Source organism: Sycon ciliatum, chromosome 5, assembly GCF_964019385.1.
Source record: "Sycon ciliatum chromosome 5, ocSycCili1.1, whole genome shotgun sequence".
NCBI lineage: Eukaryota > Metazoa > Porifera > Calcarea > Leucosolenida > Sycettidae > Sycon > Sycon ciliatum.
Genome location: NC_088647.1, coordinates 17,169,202 through 17,190,393, shown reverse-complemented (window position 1 = coordinate 17,190,393; position 21,192 = coordinate 17,169,202). Strand labels below are relative to the sequence as shown.

The following is a 21,192-nucleotide window of genomic DNA, read 5'->3' as shown; positions in this document are numbered from 1 at the left end:
CCAGCCACTGTCTCCGTCTGTACACGACTGTACTGTTGGCCCTGCGCATGGCCTATGCCTGGGGCGGAGTGAGCATGAGGTCAGTTAGTGACGAAGACATCCATTATCCATTTTTATATCTATCGACAGATCTCCTGGCTGTAACATAAAGCAGCATCAACAGGCTCTGGCTCAGGTACAAAATAGGCCTTCGCTGCTTTAGCTAAGCTTGCAGTCACGTTCCCGGCAACACTGAACAGTGTCATGTAGAAAAAGACTGAGTGATTGGACTGAGCATGAGAGGGCCGAAACAAGTAAGAAGTAACGTTAGTTGATTGGAAAGCTAGTGCGACGTGGGTGAGTGAGCGACATTAACGACGACGCTCAGCTACCGCGTGTGAGGCGGGTTTTCTTTTGGAGAAGCTGGCATCATTCGGAGGTATACAATATGGGTGGTGGACGGCCGTTGCTTGAAGGGTGGCTGACGAAATCACCGCCGTCGTCAGGAACCGGATTGAAGGTAATGGCTTGCGCTGGCCACACATGAAACAGCGGCATGGCGTGCGAAATGCTACTAGCGAATCAACTTCGAGTTTCTTCCGGGGCCTGTTGTAGACACGAGACACTAGACGTATGTGATATGTGATGTGTGTGCGGCGTGTGCGGATAGGTAGCGAGAAGGTGGTAGGCAGGTATTTGGGCTCCAGTGTGACCCAGTGTCTGGGTGTTGGCAGATTTTTGCTGCAAGGTCGCTCGCTGGCGGAGTTGTGCCGCGATGTCTGTTGACGTCCGTGCATCGCTGTTTATACATTGTATTTCCCTGCAGAGATGGCGAAAGCGGTGGGTCGTGCTACTGCAATCGAAGGTCCTCGAGTATTACGAGGATGACAAGAAGTCTAAGCAGAAAGGATCGGTGAATTTGGAGGACTGTATCGCAATCAGGACGGACTTAACAACTGGCAAGAACAAGGGTAAGAATATGTTCTGTGTGGAGACCCCGTCACGCTTCTACTACTTCTGCGCGGAGTCGAAGCAACGCGAGGCTGAATGGGTGGCGAAGATGATGGAACTATGCAATTTCCCCATCACAGAAGGTAAGGTGTTTGGTGCTGACATTCTTCTTTTATGTAACTACAGTGCACTAATTTATTATGAACCGCGCGTGTTTGTGTGTGTGTGTGTTTGTGTGTGTGTGTGTGGTACATGGTGTGTGTGTGTGTGTGTGTGTGTGTGTGGTACATGGTGTGTGTGTGTGTGTGTGTGTGTGTGTGTGTGTGTGTGTGTCGCACGTGTACATGTTCGAAAACAAGAACATTATTGCTCGCTTGAATGCTGACGCTAATTCACTGTACGTGTACATGTCCTTGGAGTTTTGGGATCTACTAGTAATAATTACTAGTAGTATGTATCGTTTGTGAGAGGTACTAGGTAGAGATGGTGGTGGTATGATGACCAAGACTAGTAATTATTATTACTTGTGGAGATCGGAAGTCGTCAACCTTCGGGTTTGGGTATCTGAGGATGTGGTACGAGCGCTGTGGCGATCTTGTTGGAACTAATTACTTACTAATAGTACTATGCTGCTCGCTAGCGGCGGTGGACGGTGCTGCTGCGGCGAAAAAGCTCCAACGCCGGAAAGAGTGTTGCACTCGACTCGCCGTCCCAAAAAAAGTCAGCTCAGTGCAGTGACAGACGTAGAACACATGTGCATGTGCAGAGAGTGTTAGCGGGAAATGAACTCGCGTGCACGTGTGCATCCGATCGCGTGGACATAGCCCTCCTACTCCTAGCTGGACATCATCATGATCATACAGACTCAGTGCATGACCTCGGATCCCGCGGATTCTACATTTTTTTCTTTGCTTGTTTTTCGTAAGTAACGCGGAGTCGTGTGGTCGACTTGGCCGTGCATGCTCGGATTGTAAACCGTGTGGGGGAGCAACCAGGCTGGACAGAGCGAGCTCTTCGTCTTCGACAGCCGGACAGGGCACCCTTTTCCGTGTATCGTTGCCCGATGCGGCACAAGAACTAGTAGTAGATCTACGAGTTCGAGTGGGCTCGGAACTGGTCGCAAAGCGTGCGCTGTTGTGATCTATGTCAATGCCACATGCAGCGCGTCCCCTTTCTCTTTTTGACATGGCGTGATTTGCGGCCAGCGATTGGACGTCTTCGGTCATTGTTTGTGACACCCTCGTCGCTGCCTCCCCGCATTTTCTGCTGGGGATGATGTAAGACTGCGGCGAGAGATACACCGTCACTACTGTATCTAGCGTGGCGCTTCGTTGCCCTACGCTGCGTCTGTATGAATGAGTCGTGGCCGGCAACAATGGCATGGCATTGGGCAACGAGATAACGTTGGCGGTGAATGACCTAGACTTTATTGAGAAAATTCTTTCTCGGAGCCTGTTTAAAGAAAGGAGATGAGTAGGCGTCTAGAACATTCACACCCAAACACGAAGAAGCAGTACTATTATACTGCCAGTAGCTGTGACTAGCGAAACAGTAAATTAAAATCATAAACTGTTATCATCGGCGCGGCCAAAAGAAAGGGTGCAGGAGTCTGCCATTCAGAGCATTCTCTTTTTTTTTGGTTCTCTACATCCAGCAGAAAACAGTGACTTGCTCAATCTGACTCCCTAGCCCTGGCAGTGCACTAGTGGTCTGTACCACTTGTCTTCGAAAATCAACCGGTGTACGTTTCAGCTTTCTGTGCCTGACCTGTACTTGTTGACTTTCCGATAGGCTACCACTCATCACCGGTAGCTGTTTCCTTGTGCCCTGTCACACCGTGCGAACTGCAAAGACTCAACCTGAAGTGAAGAGCAGGACTTGTAGTTATACAGTAACACAATGCTGTGGCATGATTGCAAGAGAGATACACACACACACACACACACACACACACACACACACACACACACACACACACACACACACACACACACACACACACACACACACACACACACACACACACACACACACACACACACACTGGCCCACAGGAGTACATGTATTGATGATCAGTATTCCTACAAGTAACTTGTCTTACTCTTAGTATACTATCTTGTACTACTAATCACTGGGTGTGTTGTAAATGATTTCTGTATTCTTACGTGTCACTGTGCGCATTGTAAACGGCCATGATACACACAATGCATGCATCGGCGGCACACACACCGACCGATTCAGGTGTACAGCAGGATCTCCCTCGGTTTTGTTGCCCAACTGTTGTTTGGCAAGGGCAGCACATGCCCTGCTAAATGTGTAGACTGTACGCCGAGAAACATCTGCCTGCCACACCTTGCCAGACTACGGAGTATGGGCCGATCTGCATACTGGTGGAATGTTTGGTTAGGAAATCAATCAGATGACACTGGTGGTTATGTACCAATACTGCTGGAAATAATCATGGAGTAGTGCCGTTTACTTGGAGTGGTGAAAACACAAGCTCGCCTTCAAAGTAATTAGTTGCTTTGTGGAGTGTCAGCAGCAGACACCATGGCAGGCCCTGACCAGCTGACAGCATTGGTTGCCAACCACTGGGCCAAGAAAGCATAACTTATGAGGCATTTAAATAATCGTGATCCTTGCCCCTTGCAGTTGTAATTCTGGAAGTGAATGGAAATTAGTTTGAGCACAAGTACACAGCTTTGGTTTGGGGCACCACATGGTTGCTGGTAGTATTGCCCCATGGCTTAGTGTGTGCAGCATTTCCGCGTAGTTGGGTGAAGAGGGAGAGGGGGGGGGGGGGGGGGGGGCATTTTGAAAAACAAAACGTCTGCAACCACTCTGCCCTACATTCTGATTCTTAAGTTGAACTACATTTGGCCAGAGGCAATGACAAAAGGGAGACCACACGGCTTAAAAGCCTTTTTAGAGTTGCCTCGTGCCCAAGTAAGTTGTAGTTTTTAGTTTACATACCGTATTTTGGGCAATACTGGCCGAGGCGCTTAGCAGTTTGCGACCCGAATATTTCACCCAATTTGAAAAAAAACACACAAAATCCCTGAAATGATGTGGCGCTTATTTCAGACAGAGGGGAATACAAAGAGCAGTCCTAGTTTCAGAAAGTAAGGTACTTGCTTTGGTGGTACTTTGGTGGATGGAGTTAGCCGTCTTCTTTCTGCTTGCTAATTGGCAATTGCATGGAGTGTGTAAACACAGTTTGCAGCCACCTGCCCAAGTGGCTTTGTTCAATTCATTTCACAGATTGTAGTGGTGCCTAATTCCATTTCCCCTCTGCATAGTGAGAGTCAGGGCGAACACTGAACACAGCCTGGCCAGTCTTCATGGTCTTGATGGGGCAGTGATCCCAAGGCTGGTACAGAAGTACAATCATGTCACATGTGACTGTACACGTACGCATAATGTGTGTGTGTGTGTGTGTGGACGCCATTCCTCTGCATGGTATATCCGTGCGTGCTAAAGTTTAGGCATGGGGGCCAAGTGGCCACTTGTGGGCCATGTCGACACATCACCAGTGGCAGTGATTGTGATGTCCAGTGGAGAGGTGCAACATGCTTGCCAACAGTTCTCTCCCTCCTCTCTTTGCTTGTAAACGGGAGGGCACTCATGCTGCTCAGCCTAATGAAGTACTAGCATCAGCACAGTATCCCAGGCTTTGCAAGCAGACATACCTGAAGGAAGATGGTCTTGTTGCTGTCATATCAGCCCTGCCCTGCTACATGGGTGCATGATTTTGCTGTTATGCCGGGGTTGATTGATCAGGGTGTTGGGCGATGTATTTAGTACCTGCACCCGATCAGAGTGATAATGAATCAGTATTAAATTCAAAACGTTTGAAAGTATTACAGACGAAGATACACGATATACAAGCATGATGTATTGTGCTTTTAAATTTTGTATGTTTAAAGGGGAAGTTAAGGCAAAAATTAAAATTTCACCAGTTGTAGTCTGCTGAGTCGAATGGTCTTGGTCCGAGGAAGCTGAGACGCTCCCTTCCTACTTGAATCCCAATCGAACTCGCGCACTTCCACCGAAACTGGGTGACTGCGCCCTACTAGATGGGGATTTGTATGCAAAATGTCACTAAAAGCGCCATTTCGTTCTTATAAAAGCACGGATGACCGCGATTGGCCCATATGTTGTAGTCTTTTGGACGCTGAGTCGACTGGTTTTGGTCCGAAAAGGCTGCGATGCAGCGTTCCTCCTTTATTCCCAATCGAACATGGTCGAACAAGTGGTCACGTGCTGCTGCGTACACCAGTCACCTGGTCACCGTGCCTGCAGGGTACAACTATTACTTACTAGCCTGTTTGACCTTTTTTGGGTGCAGTCCTGTCACTCGAGTTGAACTCGAGTTGAACCTTGGTGTGAAAGTTGTCGCCTGCTGGCGTGGTGACCAGGTGATTTGGGCACCCAGGAGCACGTGACCGCTTGTTCAACCATGTTCGATTGGGAATAAAGGAGGAACGCTGCATCGCAGCCTTTTCGGACCAAAACCAGTCGACTCAGCGTCCAAAAGACTACAACATATGGGCCAATCGCGGTCATCCGTGCTTTTATAATAACGAAATGGCGCTTTTAGTGACATTTTGCATACAAATCCCCATCTAGTAGGGCGCAGTCACCCAGTTTCGGTGGAAGTGCGCGAGTTCGATTGGGATTCAAGTAGGAAGGGAGCGTCTCAGCTTCCTCGGACCACGACCATTCGACTCAGCACCCCGAAACCTACAACTGGTGAAATTTTAATTTTTGCCTTAACTTCCCCTTTAACGCCGGGTCTCTACGGGGGGGGGGGGGGGGGGGGGGGGGGGGGGAACTCTGCCAACCAGCTTCTGGCTGCATCCAGAAACACTGTGTTCAGTGCAGCGTCCAGGCTTTGCCTTGTGATAATTATGCTACTGCATGATCATCATACTTGAGTAACTTACATGACTGTGCTGTGCTGGATTGATGTATTGCAGAGGTACCATGTTTTGTGTTGATGGGTCCTTTCCTGTGTGATTGTGTAGACCTTTCAATGCCTTACCCCATTTCTGTTTTGACAAGTGACGAATTAGAAGTTGTATGCCATAGCTTGAGGAGGCCTGTGTGTATGGGGGTACATGGTGTGTGTGTGTGTGTGTGTGTGTGTGTGTGTGTGTGTGTGTGTGTGTGTGTGTGTGTGTGTGTGTGTGTGTGTGTGTGTGTGGTGTGTGCATGTGTGTAGGTGTATGATGGTTGTGCTCCACGGCAGCCGTGAGAGGAATAGTCTCCGATGATAAGCCAGATCCATAGCTGCCGGAGATGGCTCTCTTGAACATGGTCCCTGAGTCCCTGACCTGGTACCTCTCTCTCAGCGGACTGCCGTCGCTCGTCGTTCCATATTTTCGGCCCCGCAAGGGGACACGTGACCGTAATGGCAGTGTTTACCAGGACCAGGACCAGGAGGATGGTTGTGGTGGCAGTGGTGTGTGTTTGTGGTGGCAATGGTGTTGGTGTGTGTGTGTGTGGGGGGGGGGGGGGTACATGGTGTGTGTGTGTGTGTGTGTGTCCCATGCAGTGCAGTGATATGTACAGCGATATCCAATCGAGAGGTTGCGGGTTCGATTCCCGACGATTGTGGTCACCACGTCTTTCTTCTCTCTCCCAGACTCCTCCTGACTTTTCTTTCATTCTCCTGGGTGGTTACCAAAAGCCAGTGCATGCTGGAGTATGTGGTGCGATGTGTGTGCGGGAAAACAAAAATGAAAAAAGTAGGGATTCACTGGCCAGAAAAAGCCACTCTGCTGTGTGGTGTCGACCAGGCTGAATAGTGGCGATCAATTCTTCAGCCTGGCAAGCTGTTGAATGGTGCAATCCCAGCACAAGTTGCTATGGCTTCTGCCGTAGCATCGCTATCATCGCCTCCGGTTATGAGCGTCAAATGGTCGAATGGTGTGTGTGTGTCTGCGTTAGTGTCAGCAGTACTATAACGTGTAGCCAGACACTTGGCAGTCGATGCATTTTCTAATAACTACAATCATCTTATGTAAATGTATGGGTCCACCCGGATGGCCAGCACTGCGGCAGGGGGCGGGGTGGTGCAAAGCAATGAATGCATGGATGACTTGTTCTGGGAATTGTCAAATGTGAATTTGCCCTGTGACCTTCTTTGTTGTCTGCCTCACTAATGAGCTCTCTGTCTCTGTCTCCACGTCCATCTCTGTCTCTCTCTCTCTCCTGTGTGTTTCATCTCTGTACGCATTGCCCACAGCAAATGCAAGATGCCAAACGATGGCCGGAGTTTCCATTGGAAACTCATCAAGGCCGATCAGCGAAAACACGGCAGCAATGAACGGCTCAATGACGCTGCCGAACTCTGCGCCTAAACCGCGGTCACTAACTGTCGGCGCCTTGAACAGCACGAGCAGCACACCGACGGCGGCAGAGTTCGGGACTGCGGACGACAATCGGAGAGCGTCGAACAGCGTAGCACACCAAACTGCCCCCGGAAGTGATTACTACTTGGTGGGCGAGGGCACCGATGTTACCGATGTTACCGACGGGCCTGTGCCACCGCCACCCTCGCAGCCCGTGGAGAACGGAGTAGAGTCAGCGGAACGTCTTGCCGGGCGTGTGCAGAGCATGCATCTTGGCCGGCCGATGACGGAGCACGAGATGAGAGCACTCGAGTCCTACGACGTAGTACCGCTGTCGAACACCAATGGTGCAGCAAGGAACAGCCTGCGCGGTGGCAGCATGCGTCACACGCTGCATCGAGAAACCTCGTCGAGCAGCAACGTGGCAACGTCACCTGAGCGCTACGTGGACTTGCCTAAGGCCCAGTCGGCGGCCATCTTGATGTCGTCCGAATCGCCGGCGCACACCATTGCACCGAGTCCGTACCAGTACCCACCGCCTCCGCGGCGTGCAAACACGAGCGACTCGGCCGGCTCCTCGGCACCGGCCACGTCAGGCATGCATGTTCAGCCAGTGGGCGCCACCGATCCGATGAGCGCGTACAGTTTTCCGCAACCGGCCACGTCGGGGATGCATGTTCAGGCAGTGCCGGCGGCAGTGGGCGTCACCGATCCGATGAGTGCATACAGTTATCTACCGCCGCCACGAGCGGCGTCAACTGTATCGCCGGAACATCAGCTACAGCAACCAGGCGACGGACAGCAGCAGCAGCCGCGACCTGTTGGCTATGCATTGCTAGGACCCGACGACTTGAAAGCGCCACCACCAGTCATTAACCGAAGCTCCAAACCTCGCACGGACTCTATGTCTCCTCCAGATCCAGACGCACCCAACATTGACAGGAGCAGTAAGCCGAAGACCACCCAGTCGACACAGAGCACCGACTTAGACGGCATGGAGTTTGAACACATACCCGTGCCGACGGCGGGCTCAAAGCGCTTCTCCCGGCTTGGCTATTACGACATCCCACCGACGGCAGTGACCCCCATGACTATGCAGCTAGTCACACAGTACGGCGCAAGTACGTTACCTGTGGTCAGCTCGCGTTTCTCCGAGGGCGACCCGGTCGGCAACTACGACATTCCGCCAAACTTCCGACCAGGGCCGACCCTGAACGGTGGTGGTGCTCCGCAAGCCGTGCCCGTGCACATCGTATCACCCGAGCAGCAACACGTGCTGATGTCGGGGCAGCTGGGAAACGTGGCAATCCCACTGGATACAGCCTTCATGATGCCTGGACAATACCCGCAGCAATTGTATAACTTTGACCAGTTGCAGCCGCAGCAGCAGCAGCACGCGGGCATGGAGAATGTGCCGATGCAGAACTATGACTATCCGCCAGGGTCCTCGCAGCTACGACACTCGGCGGACCCGAACCAGCACTACGACATTCCGCCGCCACCAGTGGCCGGACAGGAGCTTCCACCGCCATCATCTGCCTACGACTATCCACCACCAGCGTCATCGCGGGCCAGCATCCGTGGATCCATGAGTGCAGGGCGCATGCAATCGCCGGAGAGCACGTACAACTTCCCGCCGACACCGATTGCAGCCAACCAAATCCCCACGGCCAACTACAGCTATCTACCGCCGCCAGTGAAAGCCGTTTCTCCGGACATGGCTGCCTACAGCGTACCTCCAGGCGTCGTGCCAGCACGTCCGGACAAGCCTGTGTCACTGCGGACAAGTGCGTCGGCGCCTCAGTTCAATCCGTCCGAGTACAATGGCAATGGAGCTGGCCCAGCGGAAGGCGGTGAAATGGAGTACATGGTGATGGGGAATGGTGCTGGTGCTGCTGCTGCTGGCGGGGCGCAGATGGACGACCAGTACACCGACATGCGCAACACGGTGAGTGCACGATTGTGTGTGTGGTGCGCGCACGCGCGCGTGTGTGTACGTATGTGTGTGTGTACACGCGTGCCAGAACCTACCGCCATTCGTGAACGGGCATTATCAAGAGTCCATATACAAGCGTATGCAGCTGTGATCTCTTTTCTACGGGCCAAATGTGCGGCGCGCTGCCTTCATTACATCATTCAGCTGCAGTCTGCGGCTCTGCCCACTACGGAAAATCAAACACCGCACTTTCCCTAGAGATCGCGTAGGTACTGGAACGAATCGAGCAAAACCGGATGTGCTCGTACGAGAACTTGTGCATGCTTTCAGAGCGTAATGGAGGCAAGTTACGTAATGAAGGCAGCGTGCCGCGCACAGACCCATAACCACAGTTGCATACTCTTGTTTATGCACTCTTGGCATTCTTGTAGTGTATGTATGTGAGTGTGTGTGTGTGTAGAGGGGGGGGTACAAACTGCAGTACTGGTCAGTGAAGTCCAATTGCTGTCTTGAGACCTGTGCCATACACTGCTGTGCCACACACTGTAAGGTGACTGAGTTGCACGGCTGCAGGGTGTCAATGGCCGTGCGAGACTGGGACTACATGTAGCCTAGGAACACCAAGAGCATTCCAGTGCTCTGATGTCGCTCTCCAGCATTGCACATGACTGCACTGTTCCCATAGTCTAAACACGACTGGTAATAACCGTTGAATGCCAAGTTTGGTTGCACTAATAGCATGCCTGTCCATGGAGTGGCATTCGAAGCGCTGTGATTGCAATACCGGTCGAAACAGCACCATACATCGGGCAGTGCCAGAGTCAATCTATGATCACTACACCCTATGTACTGTGCTGACCGTAGTCACTGCGATCTACCACAGATTTTTTTCTCTAGAACACCTGTTCGGAGGGCTGGACCCAGATCCATTGATCGCAAAAGCTCACTAGTTCCCGTTCTCACACACAGTCTTTATGTTCGCACTTCTAAAGACACTAGGGATGAAAAAGCAGATCAAGGCCTTGCCGTGCTCTAGCGCTGCCTCTGTCCAACGGCAAAGGGTAGACAAGTGAACTGGCGAATTTATGCTACATTAAGCTAGCAGCTAGCAAGTCAGCTACAGTTTGGGTCACCGAAAGAAACAGCGGGAATCCATCAGGTTACCGATCCAGAGAATAGGCATTGATCCCACGCCCAACACAGGGCAAAAGGAAGCATTGTAGTGTGAAACTGTCTGAAATGACTCTGAATGAAGACCCGCACAATGACACAGATCGACAGCTACATATAGGTGAAGCATAGCGGCGCCAACTTGTATTCCTGAAGACGACACAAACTACAAAATTAATGTATGCAGTAGTTTATCCATGCGCCAGCCAAGTCTTGGTGCCGTACAGTAGTGGCGCGAATAAAAGCAAAGAAAGCAATGGTACTCTATCCTTCTAAACAATATGCATAGTACAGTGAAATCTGTGTAAGGCGACCGCTCAAGGGACCTGACAAATGTGGCCTGCGCGCTACGGTTGTCTCAGGCCTTATCCAGGGTTATTCGACTGGGAATACCATCCCCTGGCTCTAGTTGTAGTGGCCCTCGAGGACAGGTGGTCGCCTTGTCAGAGTGGTCACTTTGACAGGTTTTACTGTAGCTAGCTGCAGCCACAGCGGTCATGACACTTTTCCAAGCGACAAAGTGCATTTTGCAAAGTTGTTTGTGTCGGTGCACGCTTGTTTTTACTGCTTGCTTCTCCAGGGTCCCTCGGCAGCGGATGAAGCGATCAGGATGGTTTCGGGAGGCCCGCCACCGCCGCGCCCACCAAAACCATCGTAGTCTTTTCATCCAGCCAGCTGCGATGTCGGCAGTTAACTGCACTGGTTTTGATATACTTGTAACGCCAGTGGATCTTGAAATGCACAAGCACACTCATCCCCTGCCTGGAAAAATATAACCAGACCGAGCTTGGCCTGTCCGATACTTGCTTGCAGTGCCAAAACAACTCATTCTAGCTGAGCCATCATCACTTGAGAAAGAAATAGAGATAAGGAGAGAGAGCGTGAGCAAGCGAGAGAGTGAGAATGTGTCAGTGAGAGAGTGTGTGGGAGAGAGAGAGAGAGAGAGAGAGAGAGAGAGAGAGAGAGAGAGACTCGCATAGCACCTAATGACCCGATACCTTAGTTTACACACCTTCTTGAACGAACGAACTAGTCATGTTGATGGTCTACTGTTTACAGTGCCGTCTATACCCACAAATGACTATGCTGCATGGCGCTACTCTCTGCTCGCCAGCATAGATCCAATGAGGCGTGCAACGCACTGGGCTCAATTATGCATCATGTGTCGCTCACGCATGGCAGAAACTCCCATTTTGATTTATATTTTCTCCTTGAGCTCTCTGATGTTTAAAGTCTCATTTTCAATTTCTATCAATCGCCCCTCAAAGAGAAAATTTAGAAATCTTGCCTGTAGATATTCAGCTTTTTCATTCGTAACAAATTTACTGACAACTAAGTTACTTTTGTTTTGCAACCTGGAACACGGTGTTCCCCTGTGCATTGTGAATGTGTATTTGGATTTCAAATAAGACATTGCCACGTTGATTGCAACGTTTGAACAATGCTGTACTTTTTTAAATTACCGAAACTACAGAACTTGTTCTGTATTACGCTCTGCCTCTGCGGCGTTGAGCACTGTCAGCACACTGGGTGCATCCTCCGGGGGTAATTACCGAAACTATGCAACACCAAAACGGGTGTGTGTGTGGGGGGGGGGGGGGGGGGGGGTGCGCGCGCGTGTGTGTGTCCTTTCGGGCCGGCACGAACCACGCAACTGCTCACGTGAGCGGCCAAGAGTTGTAGGTGACGCAGCAGGAGTGCAAGGGGCGGTGACACGTATCAGATAAGCACAGAGATGTGGCTGAGTAAGTACAGCTTTCAAATGTACAATGCATCCAAAACCAAAAGGTGCAATTTAGATCTGCCATGAGCGACACGACGACGGAAACCCAATGATCTGTATACAACTCACGACAACTGACATTGCTTGACAAGGGGCACTTGATAGCCGACATCCGCCTGTGAAGCAATGTTGGTTGTATCGTGGTGCGGGCAGCCAGTGGGTGTGCACAAAGCCACAAGCACCCACAGCCACACGTACCATAATAGCAGTATTTAGTATCGTTTTCAACTCGAGACGCTTTACTTCTAGGTAGCGGTTTTGTTTCGTAACTTTTTTTTCTACAGTGTTTACACTGGCTGATGAAAATCATAATAATTATGAAGTGGCACTGGTGTAGAGCCCCCACCCCTGCATTGCAGCCATGTGTGTGTGTGTGTGTGTGTGTGTGTGTGTGTGTGTGTGTGTGTGTGTGTGTGTGTGCATGTGTGTGTGTGTGCGTGTGTGTGGGTGTAATCTGTGGGTGCACATCCAGTGCATTTGCAGATGTGCGTGCTTCTCTTGCGACGAGCGTATACATGGTACATGGTGTGTGTGTGTGTGTGTGTGTGTGTGTGTGTGTGTGATGTGTGTGTGATGTGTGTGTGTGTGTGTGTGATGTGTGTGTGTGTGTGTGTGTACGTGTGTGGTGTGTGTGCATGTGTGTGTGTGGTGTGCATGTGTGTGTGTGTGTGTGTGTGTGTGTGTGTGTGTGTGTGTGTGTGTGGTGTGTGTGTGTGTGGTGTGTGGTGTGTGTGTGTGTGTGTGTGTGTGTGTGTGTATGTGTGTGTGTGCACGAGATGATCCAGCACTGTATGCGAGGAAACTTCCCCTGCACCACCCATGCATGGCCAGAAAATCCGTGCAAAATTATTTCATTCATCCAGCTCACAGCAACATGCAACCAGTGGCCAAAGGCGTACGGTGTGTTTAACTGCCCCAGAATTCCCACAACCTGGAGCTACGCTCCAAGTCGAATCACAAACATGAACAAAAACTGGTCAAGAGAATTTTCGTTTCTTTCACTGAGAAATTGGAGGAGAGCGGTACCAGCCGCTGACCGGGAGAGGATCAAGGTGTGGTTCGTGAATGCAATGCATCCTGGCCACTCTACTAAGTAGTGCCCAGCACCAAAGTACACCATTGCAGTGCAATAATAAACACACACATTGAGAATAGAAGTTACTATACTGATATTACTAGCCTTATCTAAATGCATACAATAGCAATGCTACTATCGCTACGATAACTGCGAAGAGGACTCGCCGCACTTTGACAACACCGCTTTGGTAATCGCTAGGCTCATTGGCCGTCTTGGTCAGCCACTCGCCGAACAGACGTGGCTGGCCGTGCGGGAGCAGGCGCAGCGAAGCAGGGTCGAGCGCGTCCACAACCGCGGAGAGATCCCTTTAGAAAATTATACGCAACACACACAGGCACACACACACACACACACACCAGCGCACACCAGCCATTTAGTAATGCCCGGGGTCCTAAACTCATACACGAGGCGGTCAGAATCGCAAATTCGCAATGCTAAATTGTAGATGTGTAGGGTTACAGGCTTTGGTAAATACTACGGCTTGCGAGCACGATCATTATATTACCAGTCGTACATCTACAGATCTGGTATAAGAATGCAAATACATACGGAGGTTGCGGTCCGGCAGGCGTTGTTTAGATGGAGAGAGGGAGCTGTATTTTCAGTCCCGCTCCTTTAGTCTTTTGTATAAGAACTACACGTATTCATACCCAGGAACTACCTGCTAGAGAAGCACGAGCAGTGCTATATCCTACTGCCAAGAGTACATCAACAAGAGTGTGCAACTCCGCTTGGCTTGGCCCACGGCAGAATGTTTTGTTTACGTCAACCATACAAGGCATGTAGTACGAGTCTGTGGCTGGGTGAACTCGGCAGGGTTCACTAAAACTTGCACTACAAGTACGGCAAGAAGCTACAGCAACGGGAGAAAAGGTTTAAAAATATTGTTTCGAAAGCAGCAAAAACACAAACTCGCGATGAAAGCCGTCTTCCAGACGTCAGTGTCCCATTGGACCACAGGGTCCATAAGAAGGTGCAGGAGAAGATCAGCAAGTAGCTGCCCTTGGCAGCAGAGCTAAGGAGGATCTGGAACGAAAAGATAACTGTTGTTCCAGTTATCATTGGTGCTCTGGGTGGTGTGTCCGGAACGAGCCACAGCCATATCTTAAGCCTTGGGCTCCACGCGTCCCTGATCCAGCGGCTGCAGCAATGTGCTATTCTAGGCACCCTGAGGATTGTGCGGTCGGTAACTGGTCATGGATTGGAGAGTGGCATGGTATAAATGGTCGGTTGACCTTACGTTAGCTTGCTCGTAATGTCCCGATGTGTCTCAGTCTGTGTGTTTTATGATGGTGGTACATTATGTGCTGTGTGACGAGCCGAGAGGCGTGCATTTCTGCCATACGTCCCCAGTCACGTATTGTCTTTCTCTGCCTATGCTGTCTTATCTCGTCTGAGTTTGTCTTGCTTGGAGTTCCCACGTGCAGCATGCTTGATATCTATAAAACTGTTATACATGAATGTGATTTTATGTGAGTACCGGATTGGTATAGGTGAATGTGTATTTTGCTCTCATGAAATTTCTCAAAACATGTTCAAAGTTTTCTTTTCCTTCACTGATTGGTGCTTCACCCTTGGGTCCCATGGATCCCGGTGATGTACTTCATGCCTCCTTTCAAGCTTTCATTTTCAGCTTTGGGAGTGAATAAAGTCAACATAATAATGGACAGCGTCAAGCTCTTTGCCCGCAACGACAAGAATCTGCTCTCCATGACCAATGTTGTGGAGTTAATGCGCGACTGCATTGGTATGCGTTTCAACCCGTCGAAGTCTAGCTGGCTCACTATGAAACGGGGGAGAGCCCAGTGTGATCAGCAGTCTGCTCTCCGGACACTCCAGGGTCTCGCCATTGCCAAGCTGCAGGCGGATGAGTCCTACACATACCTTGGTGTCCCGGAATCAGCCCATTTTCATACCACCGACCTGAAGACCACTACAAAGTCTGAGTTCGGCTGCCGTCTTCAATTGGTGTGCTCATCTCAGTTGAACGCCAGGAACTTGGCCAAAGCTATCAATACCTTTGCCGTCCCTGTCATCCTCTACTCCCTGTGCATCGTGGAGTGGACAAAGGCAGAGATAGAGGAACTAGGTCGACAAACCCGCCAAGCGCTGTATAAGGCACACACCCGACACCCGAAAGACTCTGCCGCCAGGGTCCACCTACATTGTGACATGGGTGGTCGAGGAATTCTGTCATTCCGGGATCTCCTGGACAGAACCCGTGTCCGGATTTTGCGGTACCTTGAAGCTCACCCAAACGTGCCACTATTGGCTGCTGTTAAGCGCCATCACGACCATGATGTGGCACCATCAAAATCCATAACTCATCAAGCCGCCAGACTTCTTGGTGACCTTGATCTGCCTAATCTTGTAACTGCCCCAAAAGACAAGGTCAACAAAGCAGTCGCCCTCCGATGCCTGGCAATCATCCAGGGGAAGCCTCTCCATGGCCAGTTTTGGAAACGTGCCACTGACGCTGGATTAAATCTGGGTCTGAGCTTTCGCTGGTTAAAGTCACCATCGATCAGGCCTGCGACAGAAGGACTCTTGCTGGCTGTGCAAGACCAGGCCATCGCAACCCGGAATCATCAGGCCACAGTCATTGGACGGGGAGATGTTGTGGATGTCTGTTGGGTTTGCGGCACCCGCAGAGAGACAGTGGACCATATTGTGGATTGTTGCCCAGCCCTGGCCAAAACATTATACATCGAACAACATGACACGCTGGTGAACTTGGTAGATTGGGTACTATGCAAATGACATGGTCTGGATCGGTCGGGAAACAATCCGTTCAAGCACCGTCTTGTGCCCGCCATGGAAAATCGTGACATGAAGCTCCTGTGAAAGCTCAACATCCCAACTGATACGCAAGTGCGCCATAACCGTCCGGACTTGGTGCTGCGGTACAGCACACAGGTGCTGCTGATGGTTATCAGTGTTCCCTTGGACGATAATGTGACCACAAAATAGCCGAAAAATTAACAACGTATGCTCCCCTTTGCCAAGAGCTGTGGCGCATTTGGCATATGGACGATGTCCGCGTTGTGCCTCTGGTGGTTGGAGCGCTTGGTGGTCTGACTGGTGCGTCCCTGTCACACTTTATGTTGGCATTGGCAGGCACTCTGCGCATCGAAATGGCCCAGCAATGTGCTATCCTGGGCACACTAAACATTGTCAAGTCGGTCCTTGGCATTCGTCATTAGGCACCCCATGATACAGCTCTAGCTAGTCCGTACAACTCCAATACCATATTTGCTTTGCATCCGCGAATGTGCAGTATGACGGTCATCACAACCTGATTATTCTCTTGCCATTTCGGTATGTCCTTTCATTTTTCCTCTATCCCTGTTCTGGTTTTTTTTCCATTCGTGATTACTCCCTTTGTATTCGAATATGTCCTGGCCTCCTCCATCTTTCCGCGTGTTAGTGCCCGTCTCTCAGTTTCGGCCCCGGCTCTCATTATTTTTGCTATTGTTTTTACAAACCGCTTCGGTCTTCATTGCGTTGGCCATCTATCTAATTTCTTTCTTTTCTTTCTCCAAACTCTCATTACCCTTGGTCTCTTTTGGCCCGGAGATGGGGTTCTTACCTCATGTCACGACAACGTGAGTGAAACAAAGCCAATTCAATAATAACACATTTTGCATAGTAGAACACTAAACAATGAAGTAATTCCGTGTTTTTCCCCCCGCATGCATCACAGGGTCTGAAAAAGGTGACGTCAACAACAAATTCCGCCGTGCGCCAGCTGCGGAATTGCATGATCTTGTTTACCGTAGTGTCGCGTATAAAAGCATGACCTGTATAGAAGCAGGACTCGAATAGAAGCCAATTTTTCGAAGCGCACCGTGACACAGAGGCATGATTTGAATAGAAGCCGCTCTCTGCAAAGTACATGTGTGGCAGTATGCACTGCACTGTATAGACTCATGATATTGACGTAGCAGCATGTTTTGAATAGAAGCATGGTTTGAACCCCGGCTTATACGGCCGTAAGCACCTGCTTTTATACGCGACACTACGGTATGTACTCTTGTTAGAACTAATGATCCCAGTGCTCGAGTATTGCACTTCTCAGCATGATGTTGCTAGCAATAGCGATAGGCCACGGCACAGTACTACGTCAAGGTGGAAACCAGACAGCAGCTGGCCACGAAAACAGGCAGAGGACTGACTCACCTGGGTACGCAGTACTGGATGTGGCCATCGCGGTGCAGCTGACGAGCCAGCTCCAGCTGATGGTTCCCCATTAGAGTCTCGTTGACAACCACCACGAGTGGCTTCTCGGCATCGAGTGTTTCTAGGATACAACCTGCCCCTGCAACGTCACACATTCAACCCCAAAAAGTACATGAAACGGAGAGAATCCATAAGCGTCCCATCAAGATACAAAAGACCGTTATTTGAACTTTAATGGCCTAAAAATTATGTGGTCTAACAGTAATTCGAATATAACAAACTATGGGATATCAGTGGCGTAGGAAGCAGGAGATCGTGGGGCTACGTTCAACTGAAGGAGTGTTTGCGCTAATGTTTTGCCGCTCTAATTGAAATTTTGCATGTGAAGTACAGTATAAGTACTAGTCAGGTGGCACCGAAAAATCCTTTGTTTTGGGTAACCCGACCGACCGATGTTTTGAGCGTCGGCCGATTCTTTTTTTTGTATGCATTCATGCATCGTACGTAAGGTACGTGTACGTGCTCGCACTTCGCGTTGTGCCAGGCCCACGGCCAAGGCCCTTCCTTCCTGCTCCTGGCTCTGGCCGGCTAGACATTTCAGTCCTTTGCTTCAAGTTGACTCAATGGAGTCGGATTTGTTGCAGGGTGGTTCTATTTGCCAAGCATAACGTTTTCGACAAAGATATGTTTTAGTTTAGAAACTCTAGTGGCAAAACGTTTCTGTAGTTGACGGCGGCTGGACCGTCGTCAACAGCTGCATTGTTCGAGTAACATACCCTGAGCAATTTGTTGGAAACTCTTCATTCAGAAGGTGTCACTCGCTTCAAAGCAGTGTTTGCTTCCGAAGCCGGGTCAGGCCGCAATGGTGCTGACAAGAGTGATGATGCTGGACTTCATTTGGAGTTCGGACCCGGATTCTTTATCTTTGCGTTGGAGCACCAGGAAGCTGTAGTTGCTGGCCCGCGACGATCGCTGTACGATGTGTTGATGCGCAACGTCTCGGAGCACTGCATGCTCTGCTTCGTGTCTGAGTGTCAGTACATGTACTAAGTATGACCAGTTTGACTGTTCCTGGTGGTCTGGTCGAGCTGTTGATTGCTGCTGTAAAAGCAGAAATTTTCGGTGGTGTAATATTTTCAGTATTCTCCAAAATCGGCGGTTCGGTGGAGGGACATTTTCGGTAAACCCGTTTTCCAGGCAAGTGAACTAGTACTATACCGACATTTTCGGTGCGTTTTATTTTCGGTAAAAGTTTCAGCACCGAAGTTACCGAAAATTTCTGCTTTTACAGTATATTACAGTACAGTATGTGCATGTAGTCTACATGTCTGCCTGCTTTATCGACCACAAATTATTTGCTATCTTGGCTGTGTACTATGCTGCACATACATGTTCATACCGGTCTGGCATTCATAAAAATTACCAGCAAAAAAAGAAAGCAGACCAACCGGTATTTTTCTGGCCATGTTACCTGAAACAAAAGACTTTTTCGGTGCGGCCTCATCTTCTTCTTCTTCTTTTTTATCTCTGAAACTAGAATTCCCCGAAACACTGTGTATTGACCAGGGAGTGGTGCTTTCTTGCAGGTTTGCCGAGTGGAAGGTGCGACGTGCTCCTCGTGTGCTCCGGATGGCAGTCGTGAGTCAGTCAAGTGTCAAGTTCGGCAAGAAGCGTGTGTTCCTAGTTGGAACAATCAACTTCATGACTATTACCGCCGAAGTCGCAACTTCTAAGTTCTGAAACTAGGATCGCTAAATATGTGTAGAAATGAAAAAGGACCAAGGAACTACAAGTTACGCTATAATGTCCACTAAAACCACCAGTTACTAAACAATCAGCTCATGCGATAACATTGCACGACACTGACTGACGGTACTGACGTTCTACAACTAACTGGCTAACAGCTCTAGCACATCTTGGATGTGTACGGTGTTAGTGGACATTATAGCGTTAAGCGGGATTCACAGAAGCTTTTTTGCAATGCGACTGCCGCGAAACCGGGAAATCCCCAAATCGCAGCCATCTCGCACCCCACGCAACGGCCGCAACTGGGCCATCGCAGAAGTTGAGCTTTGCTCAACTTTTGCGATGCGACAAGCGATTTGGCGTACGATTTCGACCTTTTCTACAGCAAAGTTGTACAAAGGTTCAAGAGTTGCCTATAAATTTGTACAAGTTGTACCAACCCGCGCGAATATCATGGTGACGTACCCAAATCAGCAAGACTTTGTCGCATCGCTGACTTTTTCTGCGAATGGTATTTCGCGAGTTCGCATCGCACGCGTCCATCGCAGATCCCGTCGCATCGCGTGTCGCATCGCAAAAAAAGCTTCTGTGAATCCCGCTTAACTTGTAGTTCCTTGGTCCTTTTTCTTTTCTATAAATTAATCCTTGGCTCTCCATCCGAGTCCATGCTAAAATACAGTGGAGATTGGATATAACGACACTCATTCGGGAGAAAGCAAAATGTCTCTATATTCGATCTGTCACTAAACCCGATTTTCACATTTAGTATGCAATATGTACATGTATATCAAAATGACAGAAATGTATTGTAGATATACTGTAATGTACATGTGGATAACAGATGTGTATGTACATAAGTAAGTTGCATGCATTGTTCAAGGACGGTAAAGTCCTGCACTGCGGCGACAACGTGCAATGTGCAAACGTGCACACATACCGGTAATTGAGTGACCCGGAGGTCCGGGCACGTGGCACAGCCATGTAGATCTACCATGTTCCAGACATGCCAGTCTGCCTGATACAAAAGGAAAGTCGTTATATCCGATGTATTTTCACTGTTTTTCAGGTCTTCGGGCACCAAAAACGTGTCAGTAAATTCGATCTGTCGTTATTTTCGAGGTCGTTATACCCGATCAGACTATAATGTACAGAAAGGACTTACTAAACGACTTGGGCAACAGAATTGTGTCGCTAAACTCGATTTGTCGTTATACCCAAGGTCGTTATATCCAATCTCCACTGTATTTCATCGTGAATTTGGTCCGGATTCAGAAAACGCCAAAAATTTAGCTGCTAGAATTAGCCGTTCTACAGTACGTCATAGTGGATATTAAATTAACAATTTTAAATATTTTTTGTTCCCTGCCCTGTTTTAAATATGTTTTGGTACAAATTACAATTGTACGTGTATATAAAAATCGATTACTAGTACCTGCATGGCTGATAACCAGGTCTGCTTGACGTATGTCATCTGCCAGAGTGTCTTTATAGCGATAGTATGATAAGGCAACTTCTCCGGAGCTGGCATCCTCCTGGGGTGTGAGTTCACCACGACCAATTTGAAGGATTAATTTCCTATATCCTTTCGCATACAGGAGCTAGTCGAGGCAATACACGAACAGGACGCACTATTAGCAAAACCTCCACCCATGAAACTGAACCTTGGTTTATGCCCTTACCCCACGAAATGACTTGGAAGATGCAGCTTCAACCAGTTCATTGAAACTGGTCGTTCCAACAGTTACGAAGACCGTCGTCATTGCCCCTTGTCTCCAATTCAAGAATCAAGAGATGAGGTTGTCTTCAAAAACGGTATTTTTGTACAGTACTAGTAGCAAAGTGCAGGTATGAGAATTGAGCTACAATGTACAAGGAAAAATACTGCTGGAATACAGAGCTTCACAGGTACATCATTGTACCGATGTAGTTTTGGACAAGTCTTTGAAATGTCTGAGGAACAACAATAGGACCTTTCATTTTTTTCAAAATCACAAACACACACGGAACAGACACA

The 21,192-nt window shown here is 49.4% G+C and overlaps 2 protein-coding genes across 2 annotated transcripts; one reads left to right on the top strand and one right to left on the bottom strand.

The window, feature by feature from the left end:
• Positions 1-134: 134 nt before the first annotated feature.
• Positions 135-11,817, top strand: LOC135817861 (histone-lysine N-methyltransferase 2D-like). Its single transcript, XM_065331139.1, has 4 exons — positions 135-499; positions 806-1,073; positions 7,181-9,234; positions 10,973-11,817. Exons 1-4 carry the CDS (start codon positions 428-430, stop codon positions 11,048-11,050), a joined length of 2,472 nt encoding a protein of 823 aa, XP_065187211.1. The 5' UTR covers positions 135-427; the 3' UTR covers positions 11,051-11,817.
• A 1,335-nt stretch (positions 11,818-13,152) lies between these two features.
• On the bottom strand, positions 13,153-21,186 carry LOC135817860 (UDP-N-acetylglucosamine transferase subunit ALG13 homolog). The gene is made up of 4 exons (XM_065331138.1): positions 20,858-21,186; positions 20,611-20,776; positions 17,433-17,571; positions 13,153-13,558 (listed from the first exon to the last, which is right to left on the bottom strand). The coding sequence occupies exons 1-4, from the start codon at positions 20,936-20,938 to the stop codon at positions 13,357-13,359; spliced, it is 588 nt and encodes a 195-aa protein (XP_065187210.1). The 5' UTR covers positions 20,939-21,186; the 3' UTR covers positions 13,153-13,356.
• Positions 21,187-21,192: the final 6 nt, after the last annotated feature.

Excerpts from the sequence above, each read along its gene's own strand:
- LOC135817861 (XM_065331139.1), top strand. The coding sequence starts at position 428 with ATGGGTGGTGGACGGCCGTTGCTTGAAGGGTGGCTGACGAAATCACCG. Across the intron at positions 500-805 it reads CGTCAGGAACCGGATTGAAG|AGATGGCGAAAGCGGTGGGT; the intron begins GTAATGGCTTGC and ends ATTTCCCTGCAG. Across the intron at positions 1,074-7,180 it reads CAATTTCCCCATCACAGAAG|CAAATGCAAGATGCCAAACG; the intron begins GTAAGGTGTTTG and ends CATTGCCCACAG.
- LOC135817860 (XM_065331138.1), bottom strand. The coding sequence starts at position 20,938 with ATGACGACGGTCTTCGTAACTGTTGGAACGACCAGTTTCAATGAACTG. Across the intron at positions 20,777-20,857 it reads CTTCCAAGTCATTTCGTGGG|CTCCTGTATGCGAAAGGATA; the intron begins GTAAGGGCATAA and ends TGCCTCGACTAG. Across the intron at positions 17,572-20,610 it reads CCTGGTTATCAGCCATGCAG|GGGCAGGTTGTATCCTAGAA; the intron begins GTACTAGTAATC and ends GTGACGTTGCAG.